At 39.4% G+C, this 24,128-nt stretch overlaps 1 protein-coding gene and 1 long non-coding RNA gene across 9 annotated transcripts in view; both read right to left on the reverse strand.

Annotated features, from left to right (window-relative positions):
• Positions 1–730: 730 nt before the first annotated feature.
• LOC144578889 (uncharacterized) lies at positions 731–1,676 on the reverse strand. The gene is made up of 2 exons (XR_013525354.1): positions 1,554–1,676; positions 731–825 (listed from the first exon to the last, which is right to left on the reverse strand). It is a non-coding gene; the product is annotated as an uncharacterized LOC144578889 (long non-coding RNA).
• A 622-nt stretch (positions 1,677–2,298) lies between these two features.
• The window catches only part of RTTN (rotatin), a 180,895-nt gene continuing 159,065 nt past the window's right edge, over positions 2,299–24,128 (reverse strand). For 7 of the 8 annotated variants that reach the window (XM_078346992.1, XM_035271328.3, XM_054244299.2 and 4 more), the window contains 5 exons: positions 20,357–20,559; positions 17,165–17,432; positions 4,886–4,989; positions 3,698–3,767; positions 2,299–2,728 (listed from right to left, as the gene is read on the reverse strand). In XM_078346992.1, coding sequence (XP_078203118.1) covers positions 2,643–2,728; positions 3,698–3,767; positions 4,886–4,989; positions 17,165–17,432; positions 20,357–20,559 — 731 coding nt within the window. In that variant the 3' untranslated portion in view covers positions 2,299–2,642. Of the gene's footprint in view, positions 2,729–3,697; positions 3,768–4,885; positions 4,990–17,164; positions 17,433–20,356; positions 20,560–21,408; positions 21,544–24,128 lie in introns of those variants that run through there. The other variant, XM_078346993.1, reaches the window with a different exon arrangement.

The following is a 24,128-nucleotide window of genomic DNA, read 5'->3' on the forward strand; positions in this document are numbered from 1 at the left end:
TAATTTTCATGTTCTAGGCAGTTTTCTGTAATCAGGGATTCAGTGGTTTTCAAACTGTGGTGAGCAGAACCTGAAGAGCTTGCTAAACATTCTCCTATACACAAGCCTGCTTCATTGAGCCCAGGCATCTGCATTTTAGCACACACCTGAGGATTCTGATGCTGGTCCCCAAGGGAGAGGCAGGGCAGCTGCTACAGCAGTGCGCCAGTCACCTCAAGGCTCCTGCTGAAACATCTTCCCCACTGGCTGACGGGACAGAATCCCAAGAGACCCAGTTGCAAGACTGTCCCCAGGATCTGGACCACTGCGTGCACCCGAGCTTCTCATTCCTGGACACCAAGACAGGCAAATGCAAGTTATCCTAAAGCCATGGCCCCTCTCCTTCCTCCAAGGTGTGCGGTCTCCTGGGATTTGGCAGGTAACGTTTCTGGGTGGTTCTGACTACTGGTCTACAAATCTCCCTCTGGCACTACTGTGAAGTACTAGGGAAAATGATCAGTCACAGTTCTTCCTGCTTCCAAGAAGATGAAGTAGTACATACTCTGATAAGTAAATCAATCAATCAATCAATCATAATATCATTTCCCTGTAGAGACCAAATTTTTGTAGAAAAATGGTGTTTATGTGTAAGATCCAAACACAAAAAAGAGATATCAATGGGGGAGCGGGTGGCAGGGGGGCAGAATAAGGCAGCATGGCATGGTGATTTATAAAGAAAAGCCAAACTTACCTGCAGTTATCCTGGGTTCCAACCTCCACTCCACTGTTAACCAACCACAGACAGGGAGCACATTACTTAACCACTCTGCACCTCCGCTTACTCACCTAGACCACAAACACATTAGTAGTATTTTAGAAAATTCTAGATTAAATGATTAAAGTTATGAGAATAGTATCTGGGACACATAAGGAGTTATGAAGGGAGTTAGAAATTCATTTATTTATCAGTGAGGGCTGATTAGAGAATTCCAGAAAAAATGGCCAGGAATGTAAAACACCAGGAGAGAAGGGAAAAATAATTCTCCAGATTCCTGCTCTCAGAATTGGTGAGTTTTCTAGAATACGGCATGTCCATTGTTACACACGAACTTGGGAGGCTCAGAAACTTCCGAGCTTCCTAGATTTATTTTCAGATCGTGAATCAGTGATTCTCAGATATTACAACTTTAACTGTTATTGTTTCTGTATTTAATATAAATCTTGTCCTCACACTTTCAGCTTAAATAACATCATTGCTTATTTTATTGCTGTTAGCAATTTGTTAACAGCACTTAATATAAAATGATTTTTTTTCTTTTCTTGTGAACCGTAAGTTAGGAAAATTTTTCTTAAAACATTATCCCAAGTAACTATATATATGTATGTATGTATAAATGTATATGTGACATATATGGATATACATATATATTAATATTTCACCTTTTATTTCTCTTAGATACAATTTTCTCACTTTCAAAAGCGTTGGGAAAGTTGCTGAAAGTGATTAACTCTTGATTTTGGTTTAGGCACTGAATTCAGAACTACAGGTTAGGTAAGACTATGTAATGGAGTACCTTACAGAGCTCGATCCTCCTCCTTTTTGAGACAGAATCTTGCTTTCTCATCCAGGCTGGAGGGCAGTGACACAATCTCAGCTCACTGCAATCTCCCTGCCTCCCAGGTTCAAGAGATTCTTGTGCCTCAGGCACCGGAGTAGCTAGGGTTACAGATGCTCACTATTAGGCATGGGTAATTTTTATATTTTTAGAAGAGATGGGATTTCACCATGTTGCCCAGGGTGGTCTCAAACTCTTGGCCTCAGGAGATCCACCTATCACAGTCTCCCAAAGAGCTGAAATTACAGGCGTGAGCCATGGTGTCCAACCATCTTCTGCATTTTTCACAGTCTTATTCTATTCTTCATGATGTTTTGGGCTGAGCTAGAATTTGAACCCAGGCTTACATAACTCCAACTCTGTTTCTTCCTTCTTTATTACACAGCTTTGCAGAGCCAAAGGTGAAGATTATAAATGTAACGATTTAAGAGTCATCTAGAAAGAAGATAACATCACTAAAAGCTTGCATAAGAAAGCTACCTACAAATAGTACACACTTACACATGTCCCTTTCTCAGTGTGGATGCTCTGGGTAACAGAAAGGTTTGAAAATAAGAATTTGTACTGACAGAGCCAAATTTTATATCAATTAAAATAAAAATTAAAAAAAAGAAAAAAAAGGACACAATGCCTTCTTTCAACTCCTAAAATTAATATTCATGAGACTGATAGAAGTCTGTAAGCAGCAATTATTAGTCAATTCTCAGTTTCTAAAAATATTGTTTTATTAAATAACTGTTAAATAGGATTTTTACAAAATAAATGGCATAGAAAAGGGTAAAAATGTTTATGTTCCCAGAGCTTTCTATGCCTTTTCGACAGAAAGGAAAAGGCATGGGAAGCTGTCAGCTGCTATTACTTCTGGAGAGCTGCCATGACTGGATAGTGCTGGAGTGTCACCAGTTCTCTCTCTCATGGGAAAGAGGAGGATCGACCCTTTGTAGAGAGGTAGCATGTCTTCAGGTAACAGCTGCTACACACAGCTGGCTTCAACTTTAGCTCCCAGGTTGGTGGCTGTCAGTTTCAAGGTGTAGCATCGCAGGGCATTCAGGAAGAGTTAAGAAGCTGCACGAGGTTTTCAAGACATTTCAAATAATAGGCATTTAGAGGGTTTTCTTCTGAATTTGGGAAAGCTGAGATAGAAAAATAAGAGTACACAAATACTAGTTTATTAAACTTGGTAGTATCCTTAAGAGGCACACACATAAACAAATATATATGAACAGCATTTATATATAATATAAAGCTCTACTTAAGTTCTTGATGTGATAGCATTCCAGAGTATTTTGCATTTTTTAAAAAATGAACAAGTTACAAAATTAACACATTTTTAAAATTAACAGTTTACCCAAAGAGTATTTTTAAAAAGTACTCCCACATAATGGATACCATTAACGATAATTCCAAATGAATGCCATTTTTCTTTCTTTATGGACCATCCTTTCTAAAGCATAAACTTTAACTCAGTTATTCATTAGCTCCAGAAATTCATGGTCACAGCTAAAACGAACTGAAACCTCCCCTGCTTACAAAAAAAATCAGACTATAAAAACACAAATAACCAACAGATATATTACAGTACAGGAAAGACACAGTTCAGTGTTTTAGCATGAAAAGTGTTCAGAGAACAATGCTCACTGAAATTTGGTGTTGCTAAAAATGAGTAATATTCTTTGAAAAGAAAACCCTTTCTAGTATGGTGACCAGATCACAGGGAAACATAGATATAGGGGTAGTAGGGTCATGAAAGACTGTCCTCCAGCTCCCTGATGTCAGATCCCAGTTTTCTGCTCACAGTTAATTCTAACTGGGCCAGTTCTTATCACTAAGAACATACTTCAGCACGACAGTCACTGTTGGCAAAGAAGATGTAGTACAAAAATACAATTAAGTTCACAGATGCATTTTAAGCAATGATCACATCTTAAATCTTCATCTATCTATCTTATTATTTTTTAAAATGATATAATTGAAGCACAAACTGAATATTGGCACATTTTACACTGCCATTTTGCTGTGGTCTGTCCAAATATCTCATTAATCAGAGAATTTACTTACCAGCTTCCAAATTTAACTACAATCTCTTTCTTACTGAAACTTACTTTTCTTTGCTAAGGAATATGCTTCATCCACTTTTCTTTTTACTAATGGACTTTTCAAAGCTGCTTTTGCCTAGAGATATTATAGAACAATTCATTAATTAGGTTTATTGCCATGTGTTAAGGATCATAATAGCAAAACACTAATTCTGCCCATTGCTAACTAGAGTATTAAATAGAATATGATGAAATATGATGATATAACTAGAGAATTCCATCTTACTATAAATAATACATCCTATTGTGCCAATCCCCTTGCACATTCTGAAGTCTTGCCTATATCCTCTTATCTAACTTGTTTCTCTATTGTCCCATTTTTTTCTTCTCTTCCCTTTTACTCCTTCTCCCCTAATCTCAATTTGCTATTTTAAACTAGTCAACTTTGGTCTCCGTATTTCATAGTCCCTCGCACCTCAGATTTCTGATCATGTATACCAAATATCACCAGTTGGTCAACAAATGTTTATGGAATGACTACAAAGTGCGAAATCCTGTGCTAAGCTCTGGGGATACCCAGGTGAGGATGGCAGCAACAGCCTCTGTCCTGTGTATGTGACTCTGGCAAACAGGGGGAAAACTAGCCCAGGCAGGGATAGTCAGCTGAGAGAACACCATTCTAGGATGGCTGTCTATCCTAACACTGTCATTAGGCTATTATTTAATCACTAGATACTTATGGGTATTTCTCTTGGGAATGAGATGTATGCAATAAAACAGAAGTCCAAAGGCCAGAGAAAAAGTAGAACACAAGTCTCCACGTGGCCTGCCCTTTTCTTGAGCAGGCTTTGTGCTGCAGTCTTGCAAGAACTGAGCAAGAGAGAGGGGAATTATTATACAATAGGATAAAGTTTGCGTTACTTAGTTTTACTTTAAGATGTGTTTTCCCTTGATACAACTTTTAGAAGAAACAATCTATACTAAAATTCCAACAATACAGTAAATCAATTTAAATTAAGAGAAAAAACTCAGTTCAGGGATTCTCTTCTGAACTGAAACATTCTGTTGAAATGATTAAATAAAAAGATTTCAACTGATGTTTTACTAATTGTATGAATGAGCAAAGGGAACACGAGTCTTTGACTTAATTTCTTTTTTCTTTTGCTGTAACTCTTCTGACATGTTTGGATGTATCCTAAGAGTTTAGACCTGGTTGTTTGCTCCCTAGGTGTAACAGTGATTTTTAAAACTGACCTTCTGATGATTGTAAATCAGAGCCCAAAGCGCAGCTGCTCCAATCCTCTGAGCATTTTGATTCTCACTTTCCAGACAGGCAGCTAGCACAGTGATGACTTTTTCTAAAAATAAACATATATTAAAAAACAGTTCAGTCCCAGACACTGCACTGTAGTCTTATCTTGGACTAGTCAGACACCTCCCTCTTTTCCCATTAGAACACATACACAGAGCTGGTATCACTAGACTACTGCAAAACTAGTCTTTTATGCCACGTGGTAAATGGGAGGACACCTCAGAACACTGCTTTCATGTCAGACATAGATGGGTCAACACACTGAAGCTGCCCCACTTTTTGGCCTGAATTCAACAAAAGGAACATTCACTTAAAGACCACAAGTGTGAGAAAATAAGTAAACAATTAGTTATATTAATGAATTACTCAATTATAGCTAACATTTTGGCAGGCAGAAAAACATCTGCTTTCATGATAAATTATAAAGACTATATGCAAACATATCAATAGAATGAGCTACTACATAAAAACAAAAATCAAATATCATACTGGTTGATCTTTTTAAAAAATGACTAGGGTGGCTGGCAAGATGGCTGAATAGGAACAGCTCCAGTCTGCAGCCCCAGCAAGATCAATGCAGAAGGCAGGTGGTTTCTGCATTTCCAACTGAGGTACGCAGCTTATCTCATTGGGACTGGTTAGGCGTGGATGCAGCCCACGGTGGGCAAGCCAAAGGCAGGGTGGGGCGTTGCCTTACCTGGGAAGTGCAAAAGGTCAAGGAACTCCCTCCCCTAGCCAAGGGAAGCCATAAGGGACTGTGCCATGAGTAATGGTGCATTCCAGCCCAGATACTACATTTTTCCCACAGTCTTCACAACCTGTAGACCAGGAGATTCCCTCAGGTGCCTACACTACCAGGGCCCTGGGTTTTAAGCACAAAACTAGAACCAGCTGCAGATGTTTTTTTTTCCAAACCCTAGTGGTGCCTGGAATGCCAGTGAGACAGAACTTTCACTCCTATGAAAAGGGGGCTGAAGCCAGGGAGCCAAGTAGTCTAGCTCAGCAGATCCCACCCCCAACCCCACAGAGCCCAACAAGCTAAGATCCACTGGGTTGCAATTCCTACTGACAGCATGGCAGTCTGAAGTCACAGATGGCAAAGCCACTGTAGCCAGACTGCCTCTCTAGAGTCTTCCTCTCTGGGTAAGACATCTCTGAGAGAAAAGCAGTAGCCCCAGTCACAGGCTTATAGATAAAACTCCCATCTCCCTGGGACAGAGCACCTGGGGCAAAGGGTGGCTGCGGGCAGCTTCAGCAAACTTGAATGTTCCTGCCTGTCAGCTCTGAAGAGAGCAGCAGATCTCCCAGCACAGTGCTCGAGCTCTGCTAAGAGGCAGACTGCCCCTTCAAATGGGTCCCTGACCTCCGGGCCTCCTGACTAGAAAGTACTTCCCAGCAGGGGTCCACAGACACCTGATATAAGAGAGCTCCAGCTGGCATCTAGTGGGTGCCCCCTCTGGGTGAAGCTTCGAGAGGAAGGAACAGGCAGCAATCTTTGCTGTTCTGCAGCCTCTGCTGGTGATACCCAGGAAAACAGGGTCTAAAGTGGACCTCCAGACAATTCCAGCAGACCTGCTGCAGAGAGGCCCGATAGAAGGAAAGCTAACAAACAGAAAGAAATAGCATCAACATCAACAAAAAGGATGTCCATACAAAAAACTCATCCGATGGTAACCAACATCAAAGACCAAAGGCAGATAAATCCACAAAGATGAGAAAAAAACCAGTGCAAAAACACTGAAAATGGCAAAAACCAGAATGCCTCTTCTCCTCCAAAGGATCACAACTCCTCACCAGCAGGGGAACAAAACTGGATGGTGAATGAGTTTAATGAACTGACAGAAGTAGGCTTCAGAAGGTGGGTAATAACAAACTCCTCCAGGTTAAAGGAGCATGTTCTAACCCAATGCAAGGAAGCTAAGAACCTTGAAAAAGACGAGAGATATTGCTAACTAGAATAACCAGTTTAGAGAAGAACATGAATGACCTGATGGAGCTAGAAAACACAGCATGAGAGCTTCATGAAGCATGCACAAATATCAATAGCTAAATCGATCAAGTGGAATAAAGGATATCAGCGATTGAAGATCAACTTAATGAAATAAAGCGTGAAGACAAGATTAGAGAAAAAAAAATGAAAAGGAACAAAGTCTCCAAGAAATATGGGACTATATGGAAAAAAACCAAACCTACATTTGATTGGTGTGCCTGAAAGTAATGGGGAGAATGGAATCAAGTTAAAACACACTCTTCAAGATATTATCCAGGAGAATTTCCCCAACCTAGCAAGACAGGCCAACATTCAACTTCAGGAAATACAGAGAACACCACAAAGATACTCCTTGAGAAGAGCAACCGTGAGACACATACTCGTCAGATTCAACAAGGTTGAAATGAAGGAAAAAATGTTAAGGATAGCCATAGAGAAAGGTCAAATACCCACAAAGGGAAGTCCATCAGACTAACAGGGGATCTCTGTAAAAACCCTATAAGCCAGAGAAGAATGGGGGCCAACATTTGACATTCTTAAAGAAAAGAATTTTTTTTTTTTGAGATCGAGTCCCCCTGGCTGGAGTGCACTGGCGTTATTTTGGCACACTGCAACCTCAGCCTCCTGGGTTCAAGTAATTCTTCTGACTCAGCCTCTCAAATAGCTGGGATTACAGCTGGCTAGCCACCATGATCAGCTAACTTTTTGTATTTTTAGTAGAGATGGGGTTTCACCATATTTGCCAGTCTGATCTCGAACTCCAGACCTTGTGATCCACCCACCTCGGCCTCAAAGTGCTAAGATTATAGGCATGAGCCACCACGCCTGCCACAAGAAAAGAAGTTTCAACCCAGAATTTCATATCCAGCCAAAGTAAGCTTCATAAGTGAAGGAGAAATAAAATCCTTTACAGACAAGCAAATGCTGAGAGATTTTGTCACCTCCAGGCCTGCCTTACAAGAGCTCCTGAAGGAAGTCTAAATGTGGAAAGGAAACACCAGTACCAACCACTGCAAAAACGTACCAAATTGTAAAGACCATAAACAATATGAAAAAACTGTATCAACGAATGGGCAAAATAACCAGCTAGCATCATAATGACAGATGAAATTCACATATAACAATATTAACCTTAAAGTTAACAGGCTAAATACCTTAAATTAAAGGACACATACTGGCAAATTGGATAAAGAGTCAAGACTCATTGGTGTGCTGTATTCAGGAGACTCATCTCACGTGCAAAAACACACATGGGCTCAAAATAAAGGGATGGAGAAAGATTTACCAGGCAAATGGAAAGTAAAACAAACAAACAAAAAAACAGGGGTTTCAATCCTAGTGTCTGATAAAACAGATTTTAAACCAACAAAGATCAAAAAAGACAAAGAAGGGCATTACATAATGGTAAAGGGATCAATGCAACAAGAAGAGCTGACTATCCTAAATACATATGCACCCAATACAGGAGCACGCAGAGTCATAAAGCAAGTTCTCAGAAATCTACAAAGAGACATAGGCTCCCAAACAATAGTAGGGGGAGACTTTAACACTCCACTGTCAATATTAGACAGATCAATGAGATGGAAAATTAACAAGGATATTCAGGACTTGAACTCAGCTCCAGACCAAGCAGACCTAATAGACATCTATAGAACTCTCTACCCCAAATCAACAGAATATACATTCTTCTCAGCACCACATTGCACTTATTCTAAAATTGACCACATAATTGGAGGTAAAACACTCCTTAGCAAATGCAAAAGAACAGAAATCACGACAGTCTCACAGACCACAGTGTAATCAAACTAGAACTCAGGATTAAGAAGCTCACTCAAAACCACACAACTACATGGAAACTGAATAACCTGCTCCTGCATGACTACTGGGTAAATAACAAAATTAAGGCAGAAATCAAGAAGTTCTTTAAAACCAATGAGAACAAAGATACAACATACCAGAATCTCTGGGACACAGCTAAAGCAGTATTTAGAAGTAAATTTATAGCACTAAAATGCCCACAGAAGAAAGCAGGAAAGATCTAAAATTGACACCCTAACATCACAATTAAAAGAACCAGAGAAGCAAAAACAAATTCAAAAGCTAGCAGAAGGCAAGAAACAACTAAGATTAGAGCAGAACTGAAGGAGACAGAGACATGAAAAACCCTTCAAAAAAAAAAAAAAAATCAATGAATCCAGGACTTAGTTTTCTGAAAAGATTAACAAAATAGATATACCACTAACCAGAATAATAAAGAAGAAAAGAGAGAAGAATCAAATAGGTGCAATAAAAAATGATAAAGGGTAGATCACCACGGATCCCACAGAAATACAAACTACCATCAGAGAACACTATAAACATCTCTATGTAAATAAACTAGAAAATCTAGAAGAAATGGATATATTCCTGGACACATACACCTTCCCAAGACTAAACCAGGAAGAAGTCAAGTCTCTGAAGAGACCAATAAAAAAAGTTCTGAAATTGAAGCAGGAATAGCCTACCAACCAGAAAAAGCCCAGGGCCAGATGGATTCATAGCCTAATTCTACCAGAGGTGCAAAGAGGAGCTGGTGCCATTCCTTCTGAAACTATTACAAGCAACGGAAAAAGAGGGACTTCTCCCTACCTCATTATCCTGATAGCAAAATCTGGTAGAGACACAACAATAAAAGAAAACTTCAGGCCAATATCCCTGATGGACATTAATGTGAAATCTTCAATAAAATACTAGCAAACCAAATCCAGCAGCACATCAAAAAGCTTATCCACCACAATCAAGTTGGCTTCATCCCTGGGATGCAAGGCTAGTTCAATGTACACAAATCAATAAACGTAATCTGTCACATAAACATAACCAATGACAAAAACCACATGATTATCTTAATAGCTGCAGAGAAGGCCTTCAATAAAATTCAACGTTCCTTCATGTTAAAAACTCTCAATAAACTAGGTACTGATGGAATGTATCTCAAAATAATAGGAGCTATTTATGACAAAACCCCAGCCAATATCATACTGAATGGGCAAAAGCTGGGAGCATTCCTTCTGAACACTGCACAAAACAAGGATGCCCTCTCTTACCACTCCTATTCAACACAGTATTGGAAGTTCTGGCCAGGGCAATCAGGCAAGAGAAAGAAATAAAGGGTATTCAAATAGGAAGAGAGGAAGTCAAATTGTCCCTGTTCCCATATGACATGATTGTAGATTTTGAAAATCCCATTGTCTCAGCCCAAAATCTCCTTAAGCTGATAAGCAACTTCAGTCAAGTCTCAAGATACAAAATCAGTGTGCAAAAATCGCAAGCATTCCTAACATCAGTAACAGACAGAGAGCCAAATCATGAGTGAACACAATTGCCACAAAGAGAATAAAATACCTAAGACTACAACTTACAAGGGATGTGTAAGAACTCTTCAAGGAGAACTACAAACTCCTGTTCAAGGATATAATAGAAGACACAAACAAATGGAAAAACATTCCATGCTCATGGATAGGAAGGATCAATATCGTAAACATGGCCATACTGCCCAAAGTAATTTATAGATTCAATGCTATCCCCATCAAGCTACGATTGACTTTCTTCAAAGAATTAGAAAAAGTTACTTTAAATTTCATATGGAACCAAAAAAGAGCCCATATAGCCAAGACAATCCTAAGCAAAAAGAACCAAGCTGGATGCATCATGGTTCCTGACTTCAAACTACACAACCAGGCTACAGTAATCAAAACAGCATGGTACTGGTACCAAAACAGATACATAGACCAATGGAACAAAACACAGGCCTCAGAATTAATGCCATGCATCTATAGCCACCTGATCTTTGATAAACCTGAAAAAAACAAGCAAAGGGGAAAGGATTCCCTATTTAATAAATGGTGCTGATAAAACTAGCCATATACAGAAAATTGAAAGTGGATCCCCTTCCTTATACCTTATACAAAAATTAATTCAAGATGAATTAAAGACTTAAATATAATACCTAAAACCATAAAAATCCTAGAAGAAAACCTAGGCAGTACCATTCAGGACATAGGCATGGGCAAAGACTTCATGACTAAAACACCAAAGCAAGGGCAACAAAAGCCAAAACTGACAAATGGGATCTAATTAAACTAAAGAGCTTCTACACAGCAAAAGAAACTATCATCAGAGTGAACCGGCAACCTACACAATGGGAGAAAACTTTTGCAGTCTATCCATCTGACAAAGGGCTAATATCCAGAATTTACAAGGAATTTAAACAAATTTACAAGAAAAAAACAAACAACTCCATCAAAAAGTGAGTGCAGGTTATGAACAGACACTTCTCAAAAAGAAGACATTTATGTGGCCAACAAACATGAAAACAGCTCATCATCACTGGTCATTAGAGAAATGCAAATCAAAACCACAATGAGAAACCATCTCACACCAGTTAGATTGGTGATCATTAACAAGTCAGGAACAAGAGATGCTGGAGAGGATGTGGAGAAATAGGAACACTTTTACACTGTTGGTGGGAGTGTAAATTAGTTCAACCATTGTGGAAGACAGTGTGGCAATTCCTCAAGGATCTAGAACTAGAAATACCATTTGACCCAGCAGTCCCAGTACTGGGTGTATATATATATATATATATATATATATATATATATATATATATATACACATACAAAGGATTATAAATCATTCTACTATCAAGACATATGTATGTTTATTGCAGCAGTATTCACAACAGCAAAGACTCGGAACCAACCCAAATGCCCATCAATGATAGACTAGATCAAGAAAATGTGGCATGGATGCACCATGGAATACTATGCAGCCACAAAGAAGCATGAGTTCATGTCCTTTACAAGGACATGAATGAATATGGAAACCATCATTCTCAGCAAACTAACACAGTAACAGAAAACCAAACACCACATGTTCTCACTCATAAGTGGGGGTTGAACAATGAGAACAAATGGACACAGAAAGGGGAACATCATACAGAGGAGCCTGTCAGGGGGTGGGGAGCTATGGGAGGAATAGCATTAGGACAAATACCTAATGTAGATGACGGGTTGAAGGGTGCAGCAAACCACCATGGCACGTGTATACCTATGTAACAAACCTGCACGTTCTGCACATGTATCCTAGAACTTACGTATAATAAAAGAAAACAAAAGAAAAAGAACTCAAGGGACAGGAATACAAATTCACAAAATTCCTTTAAGCATTTAGTTATCTCAATAAAAGAGTAACAAATACTATTTGCCACTCCCAAAATACATGTATTTAAACTATAACTGGTTCAAGGGCAGGGTCTGTGAGTGCAGTGTCTGCTCACTGGTATTAGTCAGAGGGCAGCAGCTACTCACTGGTATTTGTTACAGGTCATGTCTGCTCACTGGTGCTAGCTACAGGGCAGTGTCTGCTCACTGGTATTAGTCAGAGGACAGCATCTGCTCACTGGTACTAGTTAGAGGGTAGCATCTGCTCACTGGTATTCGTTACAGGTCATGTCTGCTCACTGGTACTAACTACAGGGCAGTGTCTGCTCACTGGTATTAGTCAGAGGGCAGCATCTGCTCACTGGTACTAGTTAGAGGGTAGCATCTGCTCACTGGTACTAGTTAGAGGGTAGCATCTGCTCACTGGTATTCGTTACAGGTCATGTCTGCTCACTGGTATTAGTCAGAGGGCAGCATCTGCTCACTGGTACTTGTTAGAGGGCAGCATCTGCTCACTGGTATTCATTACAGCTCATGTCTGCTCACTGGTATTAGTCAGAGGGCAGCGTCTGCTCACTGGTATTAGTCAGAGAGCAGCGTCTACTCAGTGTTGTTAGTCCAACCACAGTGCTAGTACATTTTAGGAGCTCATTAAATACTCATTGGGTGAAAGATTCCAGAATTAAAACAAAAATTTTGTCTATGTAATTCAATTTTGTTTATTTTAAGGGATTTTAAATATTTAACAAAAAGTGAACAAAAAAAGCTGCCCCATGAAGTGAACTTGAAATGCGCAGCAGAAGGACAATATGAAAGGCAGGTGCAGCAACGTTTCTAGCATGCTGCAGCTGACTCCCTGAACACCTCATCTGCATTATCTGATGCCCTTTGGTTTTCCTGTATCCTAACCTACCCAGAACCAGGCCTTGTAAGTAGCTGGCAGAAAAAATTTGTCATGTGACGTATGGCTGCAAGTACCACTCATTAGGTACATCATCAAATGTCCCCTTACTAAACGGGAGGGTGATTTCCTTGTTTCCATCTGAGTAGCACCAAGTGATGTTTTTAAATGTCGTCTCAAACACTCAGAATATATAATTCCTATGATCTAGGTAAGTTTATAACTCCTTCAACCAGCTGCTATCCCTTAAAGCATTTTTAATAAAGTACTGTATATATGTGTGTGTGTGTGTGTGTGTGTGTGTGTGTGTGTGTGTGTGTGTTGTGTGTGAAATAATATGGTGGGCCCTATGATAATGCAAGTGGATTGACTTTTTAAAAAAACAAATTTTATTGTGAAACATGCACATTTCATATGCATATGAAAAAAGCAATAAAACAATTTTGAGTTTAACAAATAAGTCTGAACTCTCATATAAATATTTAAATAACTTCAAGTGAATATGTGATAGTAAAATATAAATAATTAGAAATAATGAGTTTTGAATATTACCTTCTTAATATAATTGGTTTAATTATAAATTTAGGGATATCATGTTGGTGATTACAGTGAGTTGTCAGTTACGGTGACATTAGTGTCTTAGAAAAGTTCTTAAAGTTTTTAGCCATCATCTCTTCAAATATTTCCTCTCTGATTCTTCTAGGACACTTCATTAAACACACAGACTGTCTTGATATATCTGCTGTGTCACTTAACTTTGATTCTTTTAATTCTTTCTCATCATTTTACTTTTCTCTGCTGCATTCTGGATAATATTTTTCTAATCTATCTTCTAATCTCTAAGTTCTCTCCTCTGCTTTACCTAACTTGCTGTCAGATCTGTACATTAGGTTTTCAATTTTGGCTCCTGAAGTTCTAGATTAGTGCTGTCCAACAGAACTTCCTACAATAATGGAAATATTCCTATCTGTGTTATTTAATAAGATAGCCACTAGCCACATGTAGTGAGTGCAACTGACTAACTGAATATTTAATTTTAATTAAGTTTAAATAACTACATGTGGCTGATTATCATATTGCACAGTAAAGTTCTTGAAGTTCTATTTGGTTCTTTTCAAATTTTTCAACTTGTCAGTTTCCCATTTCCTGAAATTTTCAAGCTTGTCATTTATTTATCTAAATATGGTATAATTAAAGTTATTTTTAAACCCATGCTTTGTAATTCCCATAAAGTCTGGGCAGAGAGGCTGGTATTTTTATCCCTTTGCTGTTTCTTACTACATGTTGCCATGTCTCCTAATGTGTTTGATTATCTCTAACTTTGTACTGGTCAATGCTTTTGAACAATTATTTGTGGAGGTTCCCTGATGCCCAGTATGAACTCGTCTTTTATCCATCACCAAGGCAGTTTGCTTCTAAGTACCCAGAGGCATACCTTAAACCAAGTTCATGGCCAACTCTGCGTGCAGAGCCCCATCAGAAGCAGTCTGTAGTACCCAGTCTCACACACTTTTTTCTTCTCTCTACAGTCTCCTTCATGCAGTTTGGGAAACCAACTTATTTCTGACTCATCCGTTTGTTAAGAGAATGGTTCTCTGGCGGTCCAGCTTAATACAAGCAGGAAGCCAGTAAGAATTCCTACTTTGGGGAATAGCAGCTTCCTGTACTCTCATCCCTCGATATCCAACAAAAGCCAAGCATACAATGTTATTGCTGTTTTCATGGGAGACTTAGCCTGGCACTACCAGAAACAAGAAATGTTCCAGATCTCTTTTTTTTTTTTTTTTTTTTTCGAGCTACAGTCTCGCTCTTGCTCTGTTGCCCAGGCTGGAGTACAGTGGCGCGATCTCGGCTCACTGCAACCTCCGCCTCCCAGGTTCAAGTGATTCTCCTGCCTCAGCTTCCCAGGTTGCTGGGACTACAGGCGCCTGCCACTACACCTGGCTAAATTTTGTATTTTTACTAGAGGCAGGGTTTCACCATGTTGGTCAGGCTGGTCTCAAACTCCTGACCTCAAATGATCCACCCACCACACCTCCCAGAGTGCTAGGATTACAGCCATGAGCCACTGTGCCCAGCCTCAGACCTATTTTTAACAGCAAGATCAAGCTCCACTGTACACTCCACTCCTGACTACTTAAAGCAGATGTGCGGGTTCTACCGATCAGAGGCAGCCTTTCCTGGGAGTCTTTTCAGCTGGCTGACTCTGCTAAGGCCTCCTCTAAAAATCCCCAAGTGGAAAGGAAGGCATAGCCTGTGACATCCCTTTATAGTTCCACACAGCAACTGTACACTGCTGTCTCTTATCTTACCCCTGCCTCGAAAGCCCACTGATCTCTAGTCTCTGGGAGTATGGGAAGTTTCTTTTCACCAAAGTGTCCATCTGCTTTAAGCTAATGAAGCAGAGAAAGCATTGCTGACTACAAAGAAATGCTAAAAATAATTCTAGAGGGATCTAGAAGTGGAAAACGCAGACTTCTCTCCTTCAGTTCCCAAAAAGCTGGTCCTTTTTCCAACTCTCAATAATAAATTGGAGTAATTAGTCCCCAAAGAAAAAAATTATTCTAAGAAAGGTGAATAAATAATATCAGATGTTACTGAGTAAATGCTGCATACCAAGAATGGTCACAGATGCTTCACAGGCTCTCTTACTGCCCTGAGGAGGGATTATCATTACCCTCATTTTACAAATGTGAGGACTGAAGCAGATACAGTGGGGAGGATGGAAATAAAACCAGTGATGTACATCGCCTGGCAACAGAGAGTGCAACATCAGCGCAGCAGCCACGGGAAGGCAGAGTGCAAAATCCATAGTAGGGTTAACTCTGGTACAGGCGAACTGGACTTTAAACATCTTTCTGTATCATATTCCTAGCAGCTGATTATCAGAAGGCTTAACAGAAAAATAGAATCACAACTATATACACCACAAAATATAAAGAGAATCACTTTCATACACTTGGAAAACTTGATTTCATAGAGAAATGCCTCTGAGAAAAGATGAAGTGAAAAACATGAAAGAACAAGAGAATGGATCTATGCTAAACATTTATCATGTACCAGAAACAGTGCTGGGCACTTTATGTGTGTTTATAAACTGATTCTTAACCAAATCAAGAATAGTGGGTTTCTTTTATAGATGAAGAAGCTGGGTCTAGCGAGGCTGTGCCAGGCAATGCTAGAGTGATGCCAACCTGGGGTTGGCATTCAAGAACAGGTGTGCAGGGGTCTGGAGCCCACCTTGTGGTTTTTCACTAGAACACATGTCTCTTATAAAACTCACTCCCTGTGAAATTGACATACTCCTCATAGAGATAACACATGGTTGCAGAAAAAGGTCTTTCCAATTCTTTTCAGTTCAATTTTTTTCTGAATCCTCACCAATCCTCGCCTCCATCTGTCCTACATCTCAGAGAATGAAGTCTCTGCAAGGCTAACTGCACCATCTAATCTCGAGCCCTGAACTCTCCAGCCTGCTTAGGATCTCTGTCAATCATCAAGTATTTATTGAATGCTCACTAGTTGCAGGCACAATTCTAGGTGCTACAAATAAACAAACAAAGCAGACAAAAACCTCCTGACCCCTTAAGAGTTCACCTTCTGTTGTGGGAAGATTAGGAATAGACAGATACATGAAACACACAGTCTATCAGATGGTGATAATACTATGCAGAGAAATAAAACCAGGAAAGGAAATAAGAGAGTGAGGAAAAAGAAAAAGAAGGCAGAAAGAAGGGGTTGGGGGCTATAATACTGACGTGGTTCTGGAGAGGCTTCATTCACATGGTAGCATTTGCTTGATGATGCAGAGAAGGGGATGGGGAGTTAGAGGAAGAGCAAAGAGAGAGGAGAGGAAGCAGAAGACAAGGTCAGGGTGCCCACGCCCACAGCTCCTCTTCCTCCATGTGTCCAGTATGTCCATGGGAATGACATGATGTGCTAAATTCAGAGACTCCAGGCAGCCCATGGAATGCCTGGTTCATTCCCAGAGCCCATGCCATCCACAGTGCCTTGAACACAGTGAGTGTTTAATAAATGCCTAGAAAATTACTTATAAAATTATTTGGGGCTGATCTTAACAGTCTATGAATAACCACATATATAAACATGCATGTGTGTGAATACTTACCATTAGCCAGGATCTTGGGTTTATTAGCAGGACTGAAGCAAATATTATGAAAGATAAGAAGAGGCAGTAAAGGGCTGCTCTTATGCTTGTATTTGCTCATCTCTGTTAGTAAGTCTAGACAGCCATGAAGCCTCAGAATCATTTGTTGCCCGTCTTCTCCAAATGATATATTCACGAGTAACTTCAACCAAAGAATTGTCAGATTACTGAGATGTTTATTTCCTCCTTTTGGCAATGTTAGAGAGAGGAAGTTCTGCAAGAAGTTACTCTGTGGATAAATGGAGAGAATATTATTTTCTTCTCCAGTCTTTTTCATTAATATCCTAGTCCCTTGGTGACCAATTAACTAACATTCTGCTACAGTCTTCCTTTACATTAATTTCTCCTTCTTTCTAATACCTTTGGAATACTCCATCTACGTTACTTCCAAGTATAAGTGAAAAAGGTAAGAACAAAATTGTGCTCAAGTTTTAATTTCCACTAATTCTTTCCTCATGATGGATAAAGTATACTATAGCTAACTCTTAATTATTCAGAATTGATAATTCAGTTTGGAGATTATTTCAGGCCTTTTGAGTTTTCGCTTTTATCTGCCTTCTGGTAATTTTGCTACTCATTAAAAGTTACCCTATGGAAGGAAAAAAGACAAAAATCCAAATCAGTCTTGAATACTAGCTAACAGCTCTGGAAGTAGTGAGAGTATTTTAGATCATTGTAGCTACAAGTGTTGTTGTTTTTATCAAACCTATAGATACAACTTAGATTCACTTTATCCCAGGTACTTATCATTACAAATAAGAATTTTTGATGGCTACATGTCATTCTATTATGCTTACAGATGAGAAAGCTCTATCATTTGAACTGTGAGAGTCTTTTCAACCTCCAAATAAAGCCCCTTCTACAAACCCCACCAAATCCTTAAGTATATGAAAGATAATAAATTATTGTCTAGACTAATCTATATGCAAAGTATAAAAATGCTGTATCAAGCTGAAGCCCATGACAGCATGGAAACAGTTGGTTGGACACTTTAGAAATGAAATGCAATCACTGAACTTTTGTGATTGCACAGAATAACTCCTTTCTCTTTCTGTTTCAATTTACTCCAGTTTCTCTCTTAGGTTTTCCTGGACCAAAATCAAGATGTTGGCTTTAATCTATAAAATACATTTAACATTTTTATACAAAGGACTCTGAGTGTTGAGAATAAAATTAGTTACAGAAATATTATCGACATTACCCAAACAATAAGTAAACTGTAAAATTACATGCCGACTTTCAGTTGCATGTGCTGTCTGTCACTCATGCCCACTTCTCCTCTCTCAGCCAAACTGACATGTTTTAGATTCAACCCTTGCTGGGTTCGGACTGACAAAGGTGGTAAGACATATGTCAGTGCTCTAAAATCTAAATGTGCTATGGGCACTCCTTTTGTTTTTGCTGTTGTTGTTGCATCTAAAGATGTTTTCAGACAATTTTCTACACCAAGTAGAATGTGTAGAAATGTATACCATAGTAGAAAAGAAAACGAGACACTTCAGGGCCTGAATTGTACACTAGTTCCTGCTGCACTTTCTAAGTCCTATAGATGAATAATGAAGAAGTATAAATGTGAAGTGTCTGGGCTCATTATTACTTAATGCCACAGAGGAAGTCTCAGGCATTTCCTAATTAGAGCAGAGGAAAAAGATTTGATTAATCTGTCCCTGGAAAGAGAGTCTGATCACACTTCATCAAAATATTCTTAAGTATAGCACTAGAATAACAGATTAAAAGTGGAACATATCTTAGAGATTATTTACTTTAACCCAAAGGAAGCTGAAAGAGAACAGGTCACCAGCTCAAAGTCACAGACCAGACTCATGACTGGCACCTACATTCCATCCCACTTAGCTTCCCACCAACATGCTCTATAACGAAGTGGTGGAAAGCACTGCCCCTGCTCTGCTCTCACATATGCAGAATCTCTCATTCTTAAAGTGGTAATCACATATATCCAGTTCAAGATAACATCTCATTTTGGAAATGATATATGTATATAAATACATATATGAAGAAAATATATTCAAATATATATACATATATGACATACAAGAACATATAGTTGAAGAAAATATCCAGCCATGTGCTGGTAAATAAACAACTGATTGCAGTGAGGGTAGAAAAGATCCACGATTTGTAGAGTTCACCAAATTACATGGTGTGATACTCCCACTGTGGCTGATTTCAAGACAATATACATCAACTGGAATTTTTATAAAATTCCTGCAGACTTAAGATGACACTCATGAGTTAGTAGGAACTGGCACCAATGCACCACTGAAAGCATCTTTCCTTGGTAAGATTGATCTTTCCACTTCCTTAGAAAGACCGATCTCTCTATTTATGTGGTGATAACAAAGTATCTTCTGAGGAGTTCAGGGAGAAGAAACAGTAGAGGAAAAGGAGACTCAGTTCTTATAAATGCTCTCAATTTCTGCAATTTATCTTGGCCTTCAAGTAAAAAGAAACAGAGGCACTCAAAAAACACTACTAGTAAGTAATATATAATCTGATTACATTCAAATTTGAAGGGATTTTCCCAATTAGGGAGTCTGTGCATACATATCTAAATACAGAATCTAACTGCACATGTATATTAGAATTTATTTCACTCATTACATCCCTTTTAAATTACCTTAAGTTAGAATCAGTGATGAGAAGTCTAGACTGGGAACCAGAGTCCTAGAGAACTCAGAAAATTGCTTCTCATGCCATAAGGAAGTTAAAGTCTAACGGGGAGAAGGGCTGTGATTTCATAAACCATTTTGTCAACGAAATTAAACTGAAATTGTTACTGCTCGATTTGGTCTGTTTAAAGACCAAATATATTACTTTTATTATCTCCAGTAAATGTAAGACAGCTATCTTTCTAAAACCCTCATTTTTGAGAAAGATAAAATACGATCCAAATGCTAAGAAGATAAATGGAAGGAAATGGCAGGATTCTACTCTAGCTCCTGTCCCCTTTCATGTGTCATCCATCAACTGGCTTTAAACAAAGTGAACCTCTTAATCCTTTCATAATCCTTTAAAATAAAATGCCTCCAAACATAATATATTAATCCTGGAAACTGAGTTGTAAACTTTTGATTGGAAAGATTATTTCACTGAGTAGCCTTTTATGAGATGAAGGGGAGTTTAAGGGCTTACCTTCTGAATTACTCCTTTACAGTCGTGAGACAAGGCCAGGTTTGAAAGAAGCATAAAAACCATCTGCTGAACTGTGGTGTTCTCCATTGGCATCTGGGAAGCCAACTTTAGGACACACAGCATCAGAGAGTTGCCCAGGGCTCCTCTGTGTGCTGCTTGACCAGGGTGCTGTCCACAACTTGACCAACAAAGAGAACTGCAACCTTTAAAAATAATCGCCGATCACAATGTCTTCTCAGTTTCCTTTCCCTGTTTAGTTTTTGAATACACTAAGTGGTAAAGCATATCTGTCTATCAAAATGACTTAGCCATTACCCTGTGAACTGCAAATTAGCAATGGGGGCTAATGTTGGTGTCTACATTCAACCTCATAGGCTTGTCCTCACTGAGGGCCTAATTATGTCAATAGAGCACTTTAAGATACCAGGTTTATTTTTTAAAAAAAGAATAAAATAAGTATACTAGGGTTTTTAATTGTTCCTAAAGAAAACATCTAAATAAAGGCCTGTGTAGAGGAACAGATTTTAGAAATGGGAGATAACTTGTATAATGCCTTCATTTTACATAACTGACAAATAATGAACATAATATCCCTGGGAAGGGGGACAGAACAAATAATATTTTCTATATTTGGTCAACAAGATATAAAACTCAGAAAAGCCGGTTTGTTGCTCAAGGTCACACAGCTTAGAAGTGACAGGAGCCAGCAGTGGCATCTACAGGCTTTCCAGGGTCCAGTGTTTCTCAGGAAATTAACAACTAAATGAGACTTATTGAGGGAGAGAAAAATTTTTGAAAATTAGAAATGCATTTTAATGTTAAATCAATAAGACTGTACTATATGTAAACCTAAGGTATAATTGACTTGTGAAAGTCATACAAGGAGGTTAACTTAAGTATAAATTGATCAGAATCAAATACATTCTATAAAAGAAACTCACAAAAGATGAGTAAGCCAACAAAAGATACAGTAGTGGAGCTGGAAAATGCACTGAAACGAGACATTCCCACCAGATCTAAGGAACGGAGAAAGTTGGCAGCACAGAATGAAGGCAGGGACAATTCTGTACACATATGCTTCAATGATAGTTCAAGTTCAAGAGCTTGAAGGTCTGCTTCTATCTCTTTGTGCTGACTGGAGACAACCTGAGCTGGGTATCGAAATGGACAGCTCCAGAGGTGTCAGACTATTCAAAAGAATAAGCCATCATCAGCATCTGGCAGTAACTAGATGGGCTCTTAATTAAGTTCTAGTCCCTTCTCTGTATAACCTTTGATATTTAGACCCCCTGAATGTTGTTGGAAGAAAGCACAAACACTTGGTAACTAGTCAAATCTTAAATCGATGAGCATAAATTTTAAACGGGTACTTAACACTGCCAGCAATCCTACTTTGCTTCCCTAGTGTGTTTGCTTTCCTTCCTCTAAACACAACTACTTCACACTTTCTCCACTTCTCACATCACCTCTACCCCTTGGCTTTGCTCATTCTTAGTGGTCAGTGTTCTCTCCTAAATGAAGAAAGGAGAAGTATTCAAAATGGGAATTTTCTCATCATTCCCATCAAGTCTACCAACTTACCTAAATCCACATCCTTCCTCTCAGCCTTCCCTCTGCTTCCTGTTGTCAGCTGTGCTCTAGCTTTCACCCCTCTTGTCCTCTCAGGGTGTGCTCTTACATGCACTCTTTTCTGTACCTCACTCTAGCAACCCCTTAATAAACATACCTTTAAAACACACATTTTTAAAAACAGCAAAAGCTCCTCCATTGACTCCATATCTGTCTCTTGCTGTTGCTCCATTTCTCTGCCCCCTTATATGTAGAACATTTTGGAAAGTCTGTCTCCTCTACTTCATCTTCTCTCCTCAGCCCACACTAATTAGGTTTCTGTTTCGGTGCTGCACTAAAATAACCCTCAAGGTCCACAAGAACATCAGTATTGCTAAGCCCAGTAGCCACTATTGCTATCCTTATTTTAGTAGAATTTTCTAGAGCATTCCACACAACTGAGTATGCCCATCTCTGACTTTCTGTGACTGTGCACTCTTATCTCACTGACTGTTCCTTTTTTTTCTGCTTTTTCTCATCTTTTGATTAACTTCAAATGTCGATGTGCCTCAGAACTTGGTCATGGGATTCTGCTTCTCCATCTATACATTCTCCATGGGTAATCTCAGATAGCCACAGGACTTTAAATGCAACCTCTGTGACAACAACTCCTATGGTAGCCAGCCTCCAAGATGCTCCCAGTGGCCCCTGCCTCTGTACTTGGGTTGCTATGTGTGACTGTCAGGAGCTAGGAGTGCTGTTCAGTTACTTCTGAGACTGGGTTATAAGAGACTGTAACTTCTGCCCTGGGCGCGCGTACTCTGGGTCGTTTGAAACAGCCCGAAGTAGCAAGGAAGTGAGGCTGCCATAGGCACACTGAATCCTCCATCCCAGTCAAGACTTCGGATGACTGCAGAGACTCTGAGCAAGGACCACCCAGGTAAGCCATTTCCACTTTCCTGAGCCACAGAAGCTGTGGCATAATGAAATGATTGATGTTTACAGATGCTAAATTTTAGAGTAATTTGTCTTGTGGTAATAAATAACGAATGATATTCCCAATATTTTAAATCTTCAAACTTACCTCTACTCTCCGTTGAATTCAACTCCATCTTACTATTTTCACTTGAGTGAATATCAACACCTCAGACTTAAAAAGACCAAACAGAACTCTTGATTCCTACTTTTTTCTCACTTCAAGTCTGCTTCTTCCAAATCTTCCCCATTTTAGTAAACGGCACCAGTGTGCATTCAGGCTCCTTTCTCCAAATGAGGTTTACCCTGGACACCTTTCTTTCCTTCCTACCTCCCACCACAGGTTTCCTTGACTCTGCCTTTGGGCCATATACTGAATCTGTCTGCTTCTTTCAATCTCTCCAGCTACCACTCAAGCCCAAGCCACCATTATGTCTCCATGACAAGTCTCCCTGCTTCTAGCCTTGCTCCCAATCATCCATTCTCCACATATCACCCAGAGTAATCTTTCTCTTCTTTTTTTTTTTTTTTTCCTGAGATGGAGTCTTGCTCTGTTGCCTAGGCTGGAGTGCAGTGGCATGATCTTGGCTCACTGCAACCTCTGCCTCCTGGGTTCAAGTGATTCTACTGCCTCAGCCTCCCAAGTCTGGGATTACAGGTGTGTACCACCATGTCTGGCTAATTCTTGTATGTTTTTTTTTTTAGTAGATACCAGTTTCATTTTGTTGGCCAGGCTAGTCTCGAACTCCTAGCCTCAAGTGATCCTCCTGCCATAGCCTCCCAAAATGCTGGCATGAGCCACCTCGCCCAGCCTAATCATTCTTAAACACAAATTAAATCATGCCACTCCCCAGCTTACAACTGCCAATGGCATCCTGTTATATTCACATAAAAATCCAAACTCCCTGTTGTGGCCCCTGAGGCCCTACATGACCTGTCCTCCTATCTCATTTCAGATCATTCTCACCAGAACTCACAATGCATGGCCCACAGCACACTCTTGATAAAATGTCTATCAAGTGCCTGAGTGAAAGAGCAGCCCTAGTGATATCAAGTATCACCAGACCAACTGTTGTGAGAACTAACTTTCATCATGCCCATCTCCTGTTCTAGAATCTACAAGAAGTTCTAACCTTCACCTGGCTTTTGAGGTCTTACATCATAATTTTTATCCTCTCAATTTTTCTACTCAACTCAATTTCCAATTGCCAGATAATCAGACCAGTCCTCCCTCTCTATTCCCTGTACT

This window comes from Callithrix jacchus, chromosome 13 (assembly GCF_049354715.1).
Source record: "Callithrix jacchus isolate 240 chromosome 13, calJac240_pri, whole genome shotgun sequence".
NCBI lineage: Eukaryota > Metazoa > Chordata > Mammalia > Primates > Cebidae > Callithrix > Callithrix jacchus.